This window comes from Episyrphus balteatus, chromosome 2 (assembly GCF_945859705.1).
Source record: "Episyrphus balteatus chromosome 2, idEpiBalt1.1, whole genome shotgun sequence".
In the NCBI taxonomy this organism is placed as follows: Eukaryota; Metazoa; Arthropoda; class Insecta; order Diptera; family Syrphidae; genus Episyrphus; species Episyrphus balteatus.
In genome coordinates, this window is record NC_079135.1 from 5,966,015 (window position 1) to 5,983,100 (window position 17,086).

General features: G+C 27.5%; 1 protein-coding gene across 7 annotated transcripts in view; it reads right to left on the reverse strand.

The window, feature by feature from the left end:
• The window catches only part of LOC129911907 (adenylyl cyclase 78C), a 115,816-nt gene that overhangs the window by 16,350 nt on the left and 82,380 nt on the right, over window positions 1–17,086 (reverse strand). For all 7 annotated transcript variants that reach the window (XM_055989910.1, XM_055989908.1, XM_055989909.1 and 4 more), the window contains 7 exons: window positions 16,044–16,225; window positions 15,305–15,497; window positions 10,349–10,482; window positions 9,975–10,064; window positions 9,728–9,889; window positions 3,883–4,019; window positions 3,587–3,727 (listed from right to left, as the gene is read on the reverse strand). In XM_055989910.1, the coding sequence (XP_055845885.1) occupies window positions 3,587–3,727; window positions 3,883–4,019; window positions 9,728–9,889; window positions 9,975–10,064; window positions 10,349–10,482; window positions 15,305–15,497; window positions 16,044–16,225 (1,039 nt within the window). The remainder of the gene's footprint in view (window positions 1–3,586; window positions 3,728–3,882; window positions 4,020–9,727; window positions 9,890–9,974; window positions 10,065–10,348; window positions 10,483–15,304; window positions 15,498–16,043; window positions 16,226–17,086) is intronic.

A 17,086-nucleotide genomic window follows, 5' to 3' on the forward strand; every position in this document is an offset into this window, starting at 1 on the left:
ACACAAATACTTAAAAAAAACTTGAATCTAAATAATGGCGCCCAATGCGAGAATGAAGGTAAACAGAAAAATTTTTGAAAGCTCTACATATTCCCTTTTCAAATCACCACAACAACTAATGAGTTGAAATAATTAATTTAAAGTTAGCATAAATTTAAATTTTAGAAACGGCGCCCAACATGGAGGACGATAGAGTCAAAGAAAATTGATAACTATCAACCAAATTATTTTTTAAACGACCAGTAGCTTCTTCTAAAAATAGAAGTCGGATCAATATATGAAAACTAACAAAATAGCGCCCGACGTAATGTGGATAATGCTAGAAAGAAAGTTGACGGTAAAATCCCAGGGCGTTAGTTAATACACTTATTAGCAAAAAAATGGAAAAAAATTCAAGCTTTAAAATTAGACCATGAGACTTTGAAGAAAAAATATTTTATTCATTGCAATTTTTGTTTTTAATATACGAATTTGCTCCTAAGTATAGTAATGTTTACTATTTTAAGTTTTAATCTCATTCGACCTACTTAAAAGCTTATACAGGGTGTCCCAAAAGTAATGGATCAAACGAAGTGCTCTGAAAAACCCTGTTTTGTTGAATTAAAATTGTAATAATTTGCGATCTAGCTTCAACTTTGGAAACTTTTATACTTTTTTGAAAACTGCAATACATGGACAAGTTTTTAAAATAATAAACCAGTGTCACACCGTACAAAATTTTTTTTCGGTGTTGCTCTCAAATAAAAGTTAGAAATAGATTTTTTATAAAACTTGAAACTGTTATTTAATTTGCAGCGAAATGCCGTGCCGTATGGAATAAAAAATCTTTTGATAAATGAATGGTTCCTAATTATTTGGCAATGTTTTCGTAAAAGAATTAAAAAAAACAAAAATCAATAATGGGCGCAGGAAGCAAAATACTGTTGCCAAGTAGGAATTTTTCGAAATTGCACAAGAATTTGCATTAAATCGAAAACCGTAAGGATTTGGGATGAACAAGTTACCAAATTCTGAGAGCCCTTAAGTTCCCCAATCAGCATATTTCGTTTGATCCATTACTTTTGGGACACCCTGTATAAAGTTTATTGTGAGAACAGAATTGTCACAAACTTTTTATAAACAAAGTAAAAAAATAACAACCTCAAAAACCTTAGCTTCTTAGAGCCATGCATGAAAAATGCAATGAAACTTAAATATTAAATATCAGCGATCAAAATTCCCCATGTTAAAATGAGTGGGTTTTTCGAAATTTAAATTTTTCACTTTTTTAGAACACTTTGAAGGAAAGTAAGGAAACAATTTACTAACAATATCTGAAAGAAGAAGAGAAAAAAAAATTGAAAATCGGTAGAGTCGTTTTTTTTTTAAGTTTTTTTTTTTAGGTAGGTACCTATAAAAATTTTCAAAATTTTCAAAAAAAAAAATTGGAATGCCATTCAAAATGAAATAAAAAACCACCCATAAAATCAAAGTTTTAAAAAAAATTCATTTCTCCGTTTTTAAAAAATTGATTTTCAAAAATAAATTTCAACTTTTTATAAATCCAAAGACTTTTTTTTTTAATTTTTCTCTGTGTATGTTAACATAATTACTCTTAAGAGTTACTAAAGTATTTTTGTACAAAAATTTTTTTCAGTAAAAAATGTTTTTTCCAGTATTATTGTGTCAAAAACATTACAACTAAGAAATATGAATAGCAAAAATTGATGTTGCAAAGTAATAAATAGCAAAACTAATGTGTTGTTCTTATGTTACATGTAAGTAACATACACTGCCAAAAAAAGTCGGACAACTGAGGAATTAACTTTTTATAGAACAATAATGTATGCTACTTCTTCTAAGCCAAAACACAAAACACTTTCTGTATCAACATTTTTTATATCTTTTTTCAAAACTATGAATTTTTGAAAAAAAAAAAAAAAAATGTGGATTTAGTCCGATAAAAAAAATTAAAAGTTTGATATTTGACTAACTTTTTGTACTAATCCAGTAACTGGGCATTATTATCTTTCAATTAAATTAAAATTATTTAATGGAATATTTTTTACGAATTTTCAAAGATATGTTACATGAGAGTAACGTTGGTACCGAAAGGGTTAATTTTCAATTTCACCTTAAGGGAATAATTTTCTTTGGCTAAAAAATGAATATCAATAGGTAAATCGTATTGCTTAAATTCAACTAAGTTATTTGTTTAAAATTCAAGGACTATAAAATGCCTGTACGTGTCTACAAACATTGTGTTCCATAGAATCCACAATTTCCTATTTCAATCCACAAACTTTTTAGTTGCATTTTTTAGTAAGATGTCCTAAATTTCGCACAAAACACTATTCAAAAAAATTACATTTTTCATAATCATTTTCTGATTTTTACTATGAACAGGCAAACTTGAAGGTTGATGCTTCTATTATAAAGGAAATTTCATTAAATTTGAATTTGAAGTGAACAAAAAAAAATTTTTTAAGAGTAGTTAGCATATTTTGGGTGTAGCATTTTAAATATTATGCAAGAACGTAGATTTAGCACGTCCAAATGTGCCCCAAATCTGCCCCTTCTCTTCAAAAGTGGACAAACTAACCATTAAAATTGTTAAAACAACAATAAATAATGTAATAAAATTATTGTATACACTTAGGAGCAAAAAAATGGAATCAAACTTTTGCGTTTTTTTAAAACGTTAATTGGCCAGGATGTAATTGACATACATGAATGTTAATTGCACCATTAAAAAGCTTGAAACAAAGGCTTTAAATCAATACTAGGAACTTTAAAACCCGTTCACTTTTTAAGGATCCAATCAACATAAATGAAGCATGTAAGCAAAAAAAGACTGAAACTGAAACAGAGAGTATCTGGAAAATTTAACATTTTAAAAAAATTAAGTGCAATTTATTGACAGAGATAACGTCAATAGTAACGGTAGGAAAAAAAAACTGAAATTGATACAGAGAATATCAAGAAAATTTAACATTTAGAAAAAAATGAAGTGCAATTTATTGACAGATAGCTATGATACTATCGTATGCATTTTGAAGTTTTTACCAACAATTAAAAGTAAAAAATTCAAGCTTTTAAATGAGACCATAAAACTTGAAGAAACATTATTTTATCCATTGCAATTTTTGTTTTAAATAAAAATTATCTTTTTTGATTCCGTTTTTTTGCTCTTAAGTGTATAATCACATTATATTATAATTAAATATAACAATAAAATAATTTAATCAACAGCGGTTTCAATAAAGCTATGTTCAAAAAATAATATAGGTTTAGAAACTAAAAAAAAATTTGACAAAAGTGTTTTACATACATTTAATCATTTTATTTAAAAAGTAAAAAAAAAAAATTAAGGCCTTAACACATCAAACTTTTAAATAACTGGACTTGACCCTCTCTTATTCTCATGTATATTTGATCTGACGATGTGAGGTGATTTTGTATCAAAAAATAAGACTTAAAAAAAAGTCAACATCGAAAATCAATTTCCTAAATACGCAACGCTACTCCTCAGAATATTCAAGTTGAAAAAGATGTTTATTTATTTATCATATATTGAATCTCATTTGTCTGTCCTTCATCAAATTACCTCAATGGTTCAGTCCTCTTTATTAGATATGTGTTGACGTTCAGGTGTTTTAAGTGGTTATCTCTGCTTCCACCATCTCCAGGTTCAACTTCGTATGTATCATTCAAGCATTTCAATGTGGCTTCCGATATATGCACTCGACTTCAATTTCCAACAAAAGCATCAGTTAGTAAAATGACATATGACAACATGAAACAGAGGGACGGCAAAAAGAGAGTGAGAGATCAAAATTTGACACACACCGGTGTCCAATGGTGTGGAATATACTATACAACACAACATTGCCTTCAACTTACCCAGGTATTCCACCAGATTCCATATGATTGGCAATGATAACATCATTGGACCATACGTCAAAATGCCATTTTTTATTGCCTAGAACACCACACATCACCGAGCCACTATGTATGCCGATTCGCATATCCAAATCGACCTGCAATGATAAATATTATATATGATATATAGAAAAGTTGTTGTAGATATATCCTGGAACTGGACCTAGAGAACAGAGGGAAGGACACACTTTTCATGTGTGTATGGAAATGGGAGAATATGCAATTTATAAGTTGAATGAGATTTATTGTCTGAAAGTGTATATAAATAGTTTTTGTTCATGGTCAAGCTTCGAGGTATGTCGAGAGAGGACATATATATATAATTGGAATGTTTGCTGGCTTCTACGAGTATAATTGTCGTCCGTTCTATGAATGTAAGCGGAGTTCAGGATGGCATTAAAAATGCCTTTCGAATTAAATTGTCAGTTTTTTTAAGTACCTATTTTTTATTTTAAAGATTTTTTTTTTTCAAAGATACAAATTAAACAACGCAATAAATTTACCATTGATAACAATTTTTAATTGATTATGTCATGAGCTGACAAATGGCTTCTTTTTTTTTTAAGTTAATATGTAATAATTCTTTTCACAGCAATGAAAAGAATTTTAATTCATTTTGGTAATTTTAAAAATAACAGAAAAGTTATTAAATGTATAATTCTTCATTCATTATAAAGGATTTACTCGAATGGCAAACGTGTCACCATTTTCGGATTAAAAAATGAAAAATAAAATAAATTGTTAAATATTACTCCATTTTACTTATGTATATATGTATGTTGGTACTATTGTACTATAGAAGAAATGAAATTAAAAAAAAAGTCGCTAGGAGTTCTTACAAAATTTAAAAATTAAATAGACCTTTTGCACCTTAACCTGCTTAGTCTTGAATTTAATTAGTTTCAGCATTATTTTGAACAAAATTTCCAACTTAACAAAATTTAAAAAATGTACAATAGGAATATGGAAATGTGGTGCTTCTAAAGGCCCACTAGCTAATTGAAATGTGAACGAAATAAAATTTAGAAAAAATTTTTAAATGAAAAAAAATGTTCCCCATACGCCATAGTGACAGACTTCAATAACTCAAATAAACGAGAAGTCACACTGGAAATATTCGTGTTAAAAACTTAAGATATTTTAGCGACAAGACGACCAATGTGATAATACCACTCCAAACAAATATAAATGAAATCAAAGGTACTTTGGACTATAATAGGAAGCACGCAGGACTCTATCGTGCATTTTTTTTTTTGTATGTTTCCAAAATTTTTAATTGATTTTGAGTTATTCGAAATATTAGGCTTTCGGTTTTCAGTTTTGAACTTTTGGGATTTAGATTTTCATGATTCTGACTAATTCCAAACATTTAAAGGAAAAATTAATTATTTTTAATAATAACTGTATTTTGTTGAACCTTGAATATTATTTGAATGTAATTTTGAATAAAATCAAAACTTTTCAGATTTTCTTTTATTAGATTCAAACCTAGGTAGAAATCTGTGCGTTACAAGCTATTCAAGAGGAAATGTCGAAAATTGCGTTTTAAAAATATCAAAATTTTGAAAAAATATTAATCTTTAGACATTGAGCCCTTGAAGAAAGAATCAATGTAAGATTTGAAGATATTTAAATTCCTTACATAAAATTATAACAAACATTTTTCGAAGTTGTATCATAAAAAAAAAAAAATATATTTTTAAGAAAAACAGAAAAAATTGTAAAATAACGGTTTAAAAAAAATTTCTATATATATGACGATATTTCACTGCAAATCCTGTTTAACATTTTTAGCAAATAGACTCTTTATTTATACATATTATACAAATTATGACATGTAAAATGTCCTGACAGGATATTTGCCTACAAAATATTTATGGCATTGCTCAAAGACATTTTACTACCTTCTTAGAAATTGGTCAGATGTTTACATTACGGCTTTTCCTTATTTTCTTTTCAAATATGAAGATTTTGGACAAAAATTTGAGCATCTTGTAGAAATAATTTTTTTACCAACTTTTTTTTTTGTTATGTTTGTTACCTTATAACTTTAGACTGAGTGAACCAATTTTGATAATTCTTTTTTTTAAGAAATCAATTCAAACTTTTTTCGCCCGATTTAGCGTTTATAAAATATTAGCATTTCCAAAGTGGACCAATGTTAAATTTTTAAGTTTCTTGCGTTTATTTATTAGTGGGGTCTAGAAAATATTTTCAATTACTCACTGATCAGTTTAAAATAATAAATTCTAAATTCTCAAAAAATCGACTTTTCTCCCGAATGATCTTTGTTCATCGATGCATGGGAATTGCGATGATTTATTTTTTCATACACCCCTTTAAGAGAATACTAAAAAAAAAACCAACATAATGCAACATTAGAAACGTTAAATATTTAATATTTACTCCGCCGAAAAAAATTACATTTACCCTTCTATAGTACAATTTGCTTTGAGATTAATCTAAATTTGTTGCCAAAATTTTCATCCTCTCAAAGAAAACTATGAAAAACCGTTATTGTTGCTTTGACTAATACTTTAATAAAATATGTCTCATAATTGCCAACTCAAATAAAAATGAGTGATATAGTTTTTACTTGCTATACATATCAATATAAAAATCAGACATGACATTATGATGGGAACGTTTCGTTATTCTGTATTCCTAAATTCTGTAAATCCAAAATTCTGTTTTCAAAATTTTAGAAATCCATTATTCTGCTTTTTTGAATTCTGTATATTCCACAGCTATACCTTTTTGTCTTTCCTGTTAAACAATTTGTTTTCAATTAACAAATTAAGTATAATAATCCTTTACAGCCGTTTCGTAAAACGCAAGTTAAGGATTTATGTTCTACATAAAACCTCATGTCACAGTTTTCGCAGAGGAAAAATTAGGGAATAAGAGATTACGTTCTACATACATACATAAATATTCAAGTTTCGTTTCAGACCTTATAAAAAAAGACAAAAACAAATAAAAAATAACAAAAAAAAAAACAAGATGGTGAGATATGTATGAAGATGGTTGGCTAAATATTACTAGTATTTTGGTATTCAAGGTATGTCATTCAAATTCAATAGAATAGCTGTAAGTCATATCCAAATTAATTGGGGAGGTACTTTACTTCAACATTTTCTTCAGAGAAAATACCAAAAATCTGTACTCCAAAATTCTGTAAATGATAAAAGAAAAATTGCTTTGATAATACAAAAAAGTGCGCACTTTTTGTATTTAAAGAATTTTAGAATACAGAATTTTGAATGTACAGCATTTTAAAATACAGAATTTTGGAATACAGAATTTTGGAATCCGAATTTTGGCACATACATAATTTTGGAATCCGAATTTTGGCACATGCAGAATTTCGACCCCAACCCCATAATGATGATAGATGTTTTTGTAAATTTAAAAACCAATTTTATATTATTTTTTATGTTTTTAATAAATTTCTTTCTTTCTCAATCATGTAAAGTTTTATAAAAACGTTAGCCGTGATCATTAAAAAAAATAATGGTATGCCATTTTTAGGAAAATACTAATAAACAAAATTTTGGAAAAAAATAGTACGTTTATTTTTACTTTCCTGTAAATTTTTTTAAAATGGCAAAACACACTTTGCGCCATCGCAAGTAAAAAAGGTGAAGTCAGTTTCTATTTGAAAAATAAGCCTGCTCAAAGTTATAATTTTATATCTATAAAAAAAAAATGTGAATGATCGATAGAGAATTTTGATCAATCCTATTTGAGTTCAAATATAAGAAATCTTGTTAGTTTAAATATTTTAACGGGAACGGGTCATAATTCTGCTTGTAAAAATTCTGTACGACAAAATTCTGTAGGGTCAAAATACTGTAAGACCATAATTCTGTACGTCATTATACTGTAAATACAAAATTTTGTACGTCAAAATACTGTATGAACAAAATACTGACTTGCAAAATTGTGTTTTGTAAAACTCTGTACGGCAAAATACTGTATTTTTCAATACAGTATTTTTAAAGAAATTTCCTTTGATAAAAAAAAACACGAAATAGTAGCTTTAAATATAATTATTGACAGTAAAGTTGTAATTTTATACAAACATAATTATTAAAGTAAAAAAGTAAATCAATTCTAGGAACACAAATCAAACTTTTCTTAAACATACAAAATACATTTTACAAAAAAAATGTCAAAATCAATATAAATTTAATTTTTTTCAATCCGTTTTAGGTATGCAACGTGGTTTAATTCAGATTGTTTTTTTAAATAAGTGTAGTTTTTTTTTTCTTTCTCTTTTTCCGTAGCTCCTAATAAAGTACCTAGATTAATCAGCATTAGAAGCTTGCCTCTTTATTAAGTTGATCTCTTAGAAATTCATAGTAAACCCTCTTTTAAATATATCTGTATTTCAAAATTCTGTAAAAATAATGTAAAAAATATCGTTTTTTTACAGCATTTTTACAGAATTTTGATGTATAGAATTTTGAAATACAGTATTTTGACCAACCAGAATTTTGCTATACAGAATTTTGACTTTCAGAATTTTGTTCGTACAGCATATTGCAGATACAGAATTTTGATCTACAGTATTTTAGCATACAGTATTTTGAATACAGAATTTTGCAACATACAGAATTTCGACCCCAACCCTATTTTAACTGCAAGGGCCACTTTTTTAATAGTCAGATAAACCTCAATTAGAGCTTATTCCTAGGAGTATTTTTTACTTGCGATATAGGTACTATATATCAAGTTATGCATTCGTACAAAAAAAAAAGTTGAGATAACATTTTTCCATGGCATTACGATGGTAGACAATGCCAAAAAAGTGGGTCCCGGAAGTCCGTCTGTCTGTCTGTCTGTCTGTCTGTCTGTCTGTCAGTCTGTCTGTCTGTATAAGGAGCTACAGCCTAAACGGATGGACCGATCCGTTATTTGGTGACTCTCCAGAGGGGTTTTTGGAATTAATTTTTTTCGACCAAAAATAACGGTACTTGTCATATACCGATTTTAGTAAAATTGAAATATCTCGAAAACGGCTACAACGATTTTGTTAAAAAAATTCAAATGTTAGTTTTAAGCTGAGGTCTATTTTTCAATGAAAATTTTTTTTTTTGAAAATCATTATTAAAGGTACCTGCCATAGAACCGTTTTTTTTTCAAATTCGAATATCTCTGAAACTTCTTATTCGATTTCAACGAAACTTTTTGTGAAGAAGCATTTATATAATTTAAATATAAACCAAAAATTGAATTTCCAAAAAAGTAATTTTTGGATTTTTAAAAAAATTTTGAAAATTTTTTTTTGAAAAGTCAAATTTTCGAAAACGGGACATTGAATTTTTTTGAAATTTTGTTTTTAGATGTTGATTAGTGATTTCTACAAAATGGCATTACAATTTTATTTTAAGACTTTTTTTCCAAAAAATTATTTATAAAAAATTGTTTTTTTAAAAAACGGCTCTAACGATTTTGAAATTTTTTTTTCTAAAAATGCACGTTAATATATCAATCAAAACTGCATACTTGTTTTGGAGGGCAATTTAATTTCAGATTTTATTTTATTTTTTTTTTAAACGAATTTTATTTTTTTTTTCCAAATTTCTATATAAAAAGTCTTAAAAATGTAAGCAACTTTAACTCCAAGAGCAAGTTCGTGCGACCCAGTCGTGCATTTTATTTTTTTTATATTTACATTATTCGTTTGGTTGTCCTAACTGATGGTTAGCTCAAAATATTATAACAAAATATTTTCATATTAGTTTGACGTTGACGAAAAAAAAAACATATAGAAACAAATTAAGATATATTTAAAACTTACATGCGTATGCAGTCTAACATCCTTGATCGCCTTAATCATATGCAATCCAGTTTCAACACTACAAACTGCATGATCTGGTCTCGTTTTCCAATTATCACTTTCAAACATTGACACACAATAGTAACAGTCGCCCAATAATTTTATCCTCAGACAATGATTATCCTGCAAAAACAAACAAAAAAAATTAAACAAATCATCTCGAAGTGGTAATAAAAACTAAAACACACGTCGAGAACGAGACACAAACCTCAGCGATTCTATCGAAACGTGCAAACAAGTCATTTAGTATTTTCACCAGCTGTTGTGCTGAAGTTTTACTTGCCAGCTCCGTAAATCCCTGTATTTATTTGTAAAAAGAAGGACAGCAGAAAAATAAAATCATTAAAAATAAGAACAAAAATAAAATAGAAGGACTCTCTTCTTCTACTCTTTATATAATAAAAACATTTGCACAATTTAAATTGCTAATTTTATTGCTTTTGGCCAAATACGACTATAATATATACGTGGCCCTGCTGACGCACTCTGATGGTGGGTGCTCTGCTGGCTCTAACTTTGGCTCTAAAAGCTGATTATGTGAAGTACCTAGTGGGTTCTGGGTTACACACCAGGTATACATACCTTAATATCCGCGAACAGGATGCTTACATTATCCATTGGATACACGTACAATTTGTTAAACTGCGTTTCCACGTTCGGATCCGTGCCTTTGTACATTTCTTGGCGAATTTCATTATTTACAACCATCGGAAGGACTGTGTGTTTGGTATATACGAAAAAAGAAAGAAGAAGAAAAAAAATTTATTTCAAGTTATGAAATGAGGTTTTTTGGTCCTGTTTTTTTTTTTTTTTTGCTTCAAGGAAGTTGAGAGGACATAAACGAGTATGACTATTTTATAATATCTTCCTGGAAAGGGGTTTTTCCGGTTTTTATTTTTTCTTGTGATGAGTATCTTTTTTGATATTTTAATCGATTGAAAGGTGGAACTAAAAAAAAATACTTAAAAAAAACATACTTGTTTTTGGAGAATGAGGAAGTTCGTTATGTGTGTTATCCTTCATGCAGTTTTATTCATGGTTGAGAAAGATTTTTTGGTACTCTTTGAGGAGTAAATTGTTTTTTTTTCTTTGTCGTTTTTTTTTTTTTTAACTTTTATGGGAAGAGAGACCTTTGAGCTTTGAAATCGTTCTAAGATAAATAATGTTCAGTAAAAGAAAGTACTTTTAAACATATCGCGAATGGATGTAAAAACCTAATTAATTGAATTCTCTTTAAAAGTTTTACGAGGCGAAAATTCAAAGTTAAATGTTTTTTTTTCTGATTTAATTTTCTGTACGATAAACTTACAAAGAAATTGATAACATAAAAGGTTCTTCAAGTTGATCAAATTTCATCTTAAAATCGTGGTTAATTTTTATACATTTTGAAATGATGTCAAAGTTTTTGATCCTTACGCAAAATTTTAAACTTTATTTGGAATATTGGTTTACCTTATGTATTATAAATTATAAATATTCATTAAAACCATCCCCAAAAGTCTTGAATTTCTAACTAACCTCAACACTTTTAAGTTTCATAACCAAAGTCATTCAAAAACAATAAAAGGATTACAAAAATTGCCTTTTCCTTTTTTTTTTCAAAATGAAATCATGAAATCAACTTTTAAATCGGATATTATCCCTTTTCTATTTTTAAACTAAAAAATACAAAGAGTAATCAAATATTTATCAACAGATGCCACATCTCTCTTGAGATTTCAAAACAATAACAATAAATTTGATCCTGAACACAAAAACCACGAGAGAATCCTTCAAGAAAATGACAATTTAATCTGTTTTTTCTTTTGACATTTCTATAATTTATTGGATCTCATAAATAACTCTATTCTTCGCGCTACCGAAGTTATTTAAGGTTTATCTTAAGAATTTACAATTTTGTATCGATTTCTTTTAACCCTTTTTCAAATTTTGATGTGAATTTTTTGGGGTGTAAATCAAATTATCATACAACAAAAATGTTAAGAGACTTAACATCTTTTGTTAGAAGAAAATTAAAATAAATTGCAACTTTATTAAAATGTCAAAAGGAATTTAAAGTATTTTAATTTATAGCTTTAAATTCTTCAATATTTCGTCCTTCATTCAAATAGTTCATCTCTTTAGTAAAAGTAGTTAGTTCAAAAATATTTAGTAATAGGTAACAGGTTCGGAATTCTCCAGGTCAGTCATGGCCATGTCCGAACTTTTTGAAAACTTTTATTTACTTCTGTTTCGACTGGAAACATTTACGGTATATTACTACAGACAATAAAAAGTTTAACAACAGTTTTTACTTGAAACAAAAAGGAAACACAATTTCATTCATTCGTAAGTTGATTTTCTTTTATTTTTATAACAAAAACAACACTAAAAAAAGAAAAATCATTTGAATCAAATCTCAAGGAAAACAAAGATTTATGTCTTCATAAAGTTTTGATTGTTTTTTATAGTCTTTCTTTTATATGGTTTGAAAGGAAATAGGTTAATCTCTTTTTTTACTGTTAATCAAATTACTTAAAAAATGTAAGAAAACTATTTCAATCTTCAGTTAATTTGAATAAAAATAATTTAGACTGCAGGTGTTTTAAAATTGCAACTTCTCTTAAATAAATAAATTTAAATTTATTACTTTACTACAAGGTCTTTCATTTTGTGGTTATGAGTTTGTTGAAAATTTTGTATGCAACGTTTACCACAGTAAAATTATTATTTTTACAGTAAACATTCACAATTTTAAAACAATTGTTTAAACAAAGATTTTGTAAGATATGTAAAAAGAAAAAAACTATGAAAAAAATGTTTTTTTCAAATTGTTTAGAAAATTCTTTATGATGTAAAAGAAAAACATTATAAAACCTTCCTGTAAGCAGGTTTAAGGAACGTTTGAAATAAAATGAACGACTGGGTGCATCAACTTGCCCTTAGAGTTGAAGTTGTTAATGTATGTAGGTATATAAAAAAAATAAAATTCGTTTTTCAAAGCAATAAAACAATATCTGAAATCAAATTGCCCCACAAAAAAAGTATGCAGTTTTATTTGATATAGATTTTTAGAAAAAAAAATTTCAATTTCGTCAGAGTCGTTTAAAAAAAACTATTTTTTTATAAATAATGATTGGAAAAAAAGTTTTAAAATAAAATTGGTATACCATTTTGTAGAAATCACTAGTCAATATCTAAAAACAAAATTTTAAAAAAATTCAGTGTCCCGTTTTCGAAAATTTGATTTTAAAAAAAAAAAAAAAAATTCAAAATTGTTTTAAAAATCCAAGAATTTTTTTTTTCAAAATTGTATTTTAAATTTCTATTAGAATTAAATAAGTGCTTCTGTATAAAAATTCGTTGAAATTGTATACGTAGTTTGGCAGAAAATCCAATTTGAAAAAAAAAAAAACGGTTCTATGGCGGTACTTGCCGTCCGAAATCAAATTTTTTTTCAGAAAAAAATTTCAGGAATCGAAAAAGTATTTATTTCAATTTAATAAACTGTTTTTGAAAAAGATTTTCAAGCGCTCAAGTTGAAATAAGGTGAAATCAAAAATTTACAACACAAAAAGTTTTTTTTTTTTTACTTAAAAGCAATTTGAAAACCATTTTGTAGCACATGAAAACTTGCTCTAATACAATTTATTTAATTATTAATAATTAATACATTTATACATTTATTTATGTATATTTTTTTTTGTTTATTTCAAACTCTTTTTAGGCTGAAAAATTATTAAATTAATGATAACAATATTTATAACAAAATACTTTATCTAAAAATAAACAAACAACATTAGTTTCCCTGATATACAACGTGAAATTGGCTCGTTTATCTGCCTGAAACATAAACTGACATTTACAAATATTTATACGTAGAAAATTCCGCTAATCACATTTCAGTGAATCTAAGTTTATCTTCAAAAAGTAAATGACAATTGGAAAAACACTTTATTCTACAACTTGAGATCATTGCAATTAATATGCACGGCGGCGACGACACAAACATTAAATATCATTAATAAATAATAGAAATATTTGTGGTCCAAAATGACTACCTTGTGGGACGCCAGAAGGGACACATATATTTTCAAAATAAAGAATCTTGTGATTAACACGACTAAATAATTTTGAAAGGTATTGTAAATATTATATCAATTTGTCATTTATGACGGTTGTAATCTAAAAATGTACCTACGGATAGTGAAGTGATGCATTAAAAATGTGAAAATGTAAAGACAGAAAAAATCAACCAAAAATTTGTATGGACTCTAAACAAATATATTATACCAAATCGATTAAAGTTTACGAAATCCGTGGAAAAAATGAGAATGTATTACTGGTTAGTTCATATACATACCACATATTTATTATTTAACCACTTAAAAGACCAGATAAAACTTAATAGTGTGATGATAGTTGAATTCCTTGTCACAGTGTTGCAAATTTTGTATTAATTTAATGTTTAAACTTAAACGGTCACTGGGGCGTATGTGTAACATTTTGCTTAGTTATGAAATTGAATTAATTTTCTTAACAAATACTAAAAACCACTTAAATTTCTAACTATTATCATTATGTAGCAAACAAAAAAAAACATTTTGGCAAGAGCAACAGTCACAAATGCATTTCTAATTTTGAAAAAAATGAATTATGACTTCAAGAATTGTTTAACTTTTTTTTTTTAACATACAATTTTAACAAAACGAATATGATGATACCATAATCAGATAAAGGTTTCTTTATTGTATAAATTTAAATAAGATTATTAACAAATTCAAATGCAGACAAAATATTTAACATAAAAAAAAAGAACAAAATCAAAGAATCTACAAACGAAATTTGAACCCAAATCCTAATCCTTAGGGCAGCAGTAATAATACCAACAAAGCGCACTTTGAACTGTCTGCCTTAAAGAAATCCTTAATCTTATCCAAAAGATTAAATATAAAGAGGCCTCTTTTTTCTATAGAATAAAAAATATCTTTCATCTTCTTATGTGATTGCAAGTGCGACAATTTGATTTTATCCTCTGTCTACAACGTTTTTTATTGCAAAGAAACGTGTTAAGAAATTGACTCATAGGATAAACCATTTATATAGAAAGAGAGCATGACATTAAAAGAGTAAACATGAGCTTATTATATTCAACGAACCATTAGACACCAGACGTTCTCTAATAATCTTCCCCTTTATTTCCCTTGCCAAAGTAAACATGTTTAAGACGCATATGACCATGAAAGATTTATAATCTTTTTAAAGTACCTTAATTTTCCTGGAAGATGAAATAATAACAAAATGTTACTCAAATAAATGTCCTTCAAGTTAGTTCCGCTATTAGTTTTTATATGAAATCTAGTCAGAATAAGTTGTAAGCTTGTTCGTCCTTCTCTTTGAATAAAATCTAAATCACAGGTACTTAGAGATACCGAACTTCCTCTCAACCCCTCATAAACCAACGACTGTCAATCGACAATGACAACAACCATATAGAATCTAGTGTTTTGGAATCAAATTTCCACACTACTTGATCCTTCATTTCATTCATATACTCACTTGAGTCCAATAGTTTTTGTGTCCTTTGCAATTCCCGCTCTGATTCCTTTTTATGCTCCATTGCCTTGTGCGTTTCAATGAAGGCCAATCGCTGTCCTCGATCTGTCAAGTACTTGGTGTACATGCCGGCAACATTGATGGCCGTATAAAGGATAAAGTTGGCGATTAATTGATATAGGACACACGTTGTAAACTTGTTTTGTTGTTGTTGTTGTTTTTTTTTTTGTGCAAGAAGAAGAAAAAAAATGAAAAGAATAAAAATAAAAATAAACAAACAAAATAGACGCTTTCACAAGCAATACAATTAAGTGCATATGCGGATGTCAGCATGTTAGCAGTTAACACCATCAATATACTCAGTTTAGTTGTTAAGAACTGTCAGGAGAGGCAGTAGAGGATATAATGGACTTGTTGAGGTAAGGACAATTGAGGGTGACGGTGGGGATAAGGGCTTTAAATACGGTGACCATATTTCTGTTTTTTTGTTACAAAAAAAAAAGAAAATACTTTTTGTTTGGTCCCAATCAAGAGGTTGATCCTTCAAAGAATCATAAATTCAAAGGATCAAAAACTTCGAACAGAACTTAAAATTGTAGATAAATCATAAAAAAAAAATTATTAAAAATGTAACAATTACAAATCATAATTTATTTTCTTAAAAAACGAATATGGTCACCCCATTGATAGGTACAGAGGAAGGTTAATAAAGTGTTTTGTTTTTTTTTTTATTTATACTTACAGTATTTTTTTGGAATTTGATTATAGTTATTACAGCTAAATGGCAGCTAGCTGATATAGTTCCACTAACTACACACCATTTAAGTGGCAATGGTAACATTGCATACGGAACAAATATCACAAATAGTAGGTACCAAACTAGATACTCGCGGTCAGTGAAACCCAATCCTTGACCAAGGAAACCTATAATCGAAAATGAAAGAAAAAAATGAATAGATTATTATCTTTATTGACATTCAAAAAGTTATAATAATAATTGATTTGTTTTGAGTTGACAAAGATATGGGCTGTTAAATATTTGAGGAAATTAAGGTATAATAGCGTCTATAAGATGAAATTATTGATTGAGAGTTTGATTTAATTTGAGTGTTTATGATTAATTGAAGCTTGTTTTTTTTTTTTATTTAAGATTAAGATTCCTAAACTTAAACTAGTGGAAAATCTACTGACAAGTTGAAGTTGAATTCGAGTTCCAAAATATGTTTGCAATTTTATTTTTTTTATTGATATGCATTTTTAGACAAAATAAATTTCAAAAACCGTAAGAACCGCTTTTTTTTAAACTGTATTTATTTTTATGGAATGTTTTTTTTTTTTTAAGTTGTTGCCATTTCGCAGCAAATATTTATCAACATTTTGAAAATTTCGAAAAAATCAATATCCCGTTTTCAAAAAATTGTTTTAAGAAATTAAGGCCCATTTGCTCATACGGAACATAAATTTGAATTATAAGTAAGTCAAACATAGTTCTTATATTCTACTTAGTTTATTCTACGCTTCTAAAAAATATTTATTTTTAACCCTCTGTCGGTACACGGGTGCGAATTGGACAGGACAAAAATAAAAAAATTACGATTTTTCAAAAAAGTGGTCACAAAAAAGTCTCTTTTTAAGGGTGAAAATATTTTTTTTCGGAATTGTAAATACAATATTCGAATTCCTCGGAATATTCTACATCAATTTCTTACTTGATTCTCTATAAAATATTGTGACCGAAAAAAGTTCTAGCGGCATGAAAAAGTATAAACCAAATTCGCACCCGTG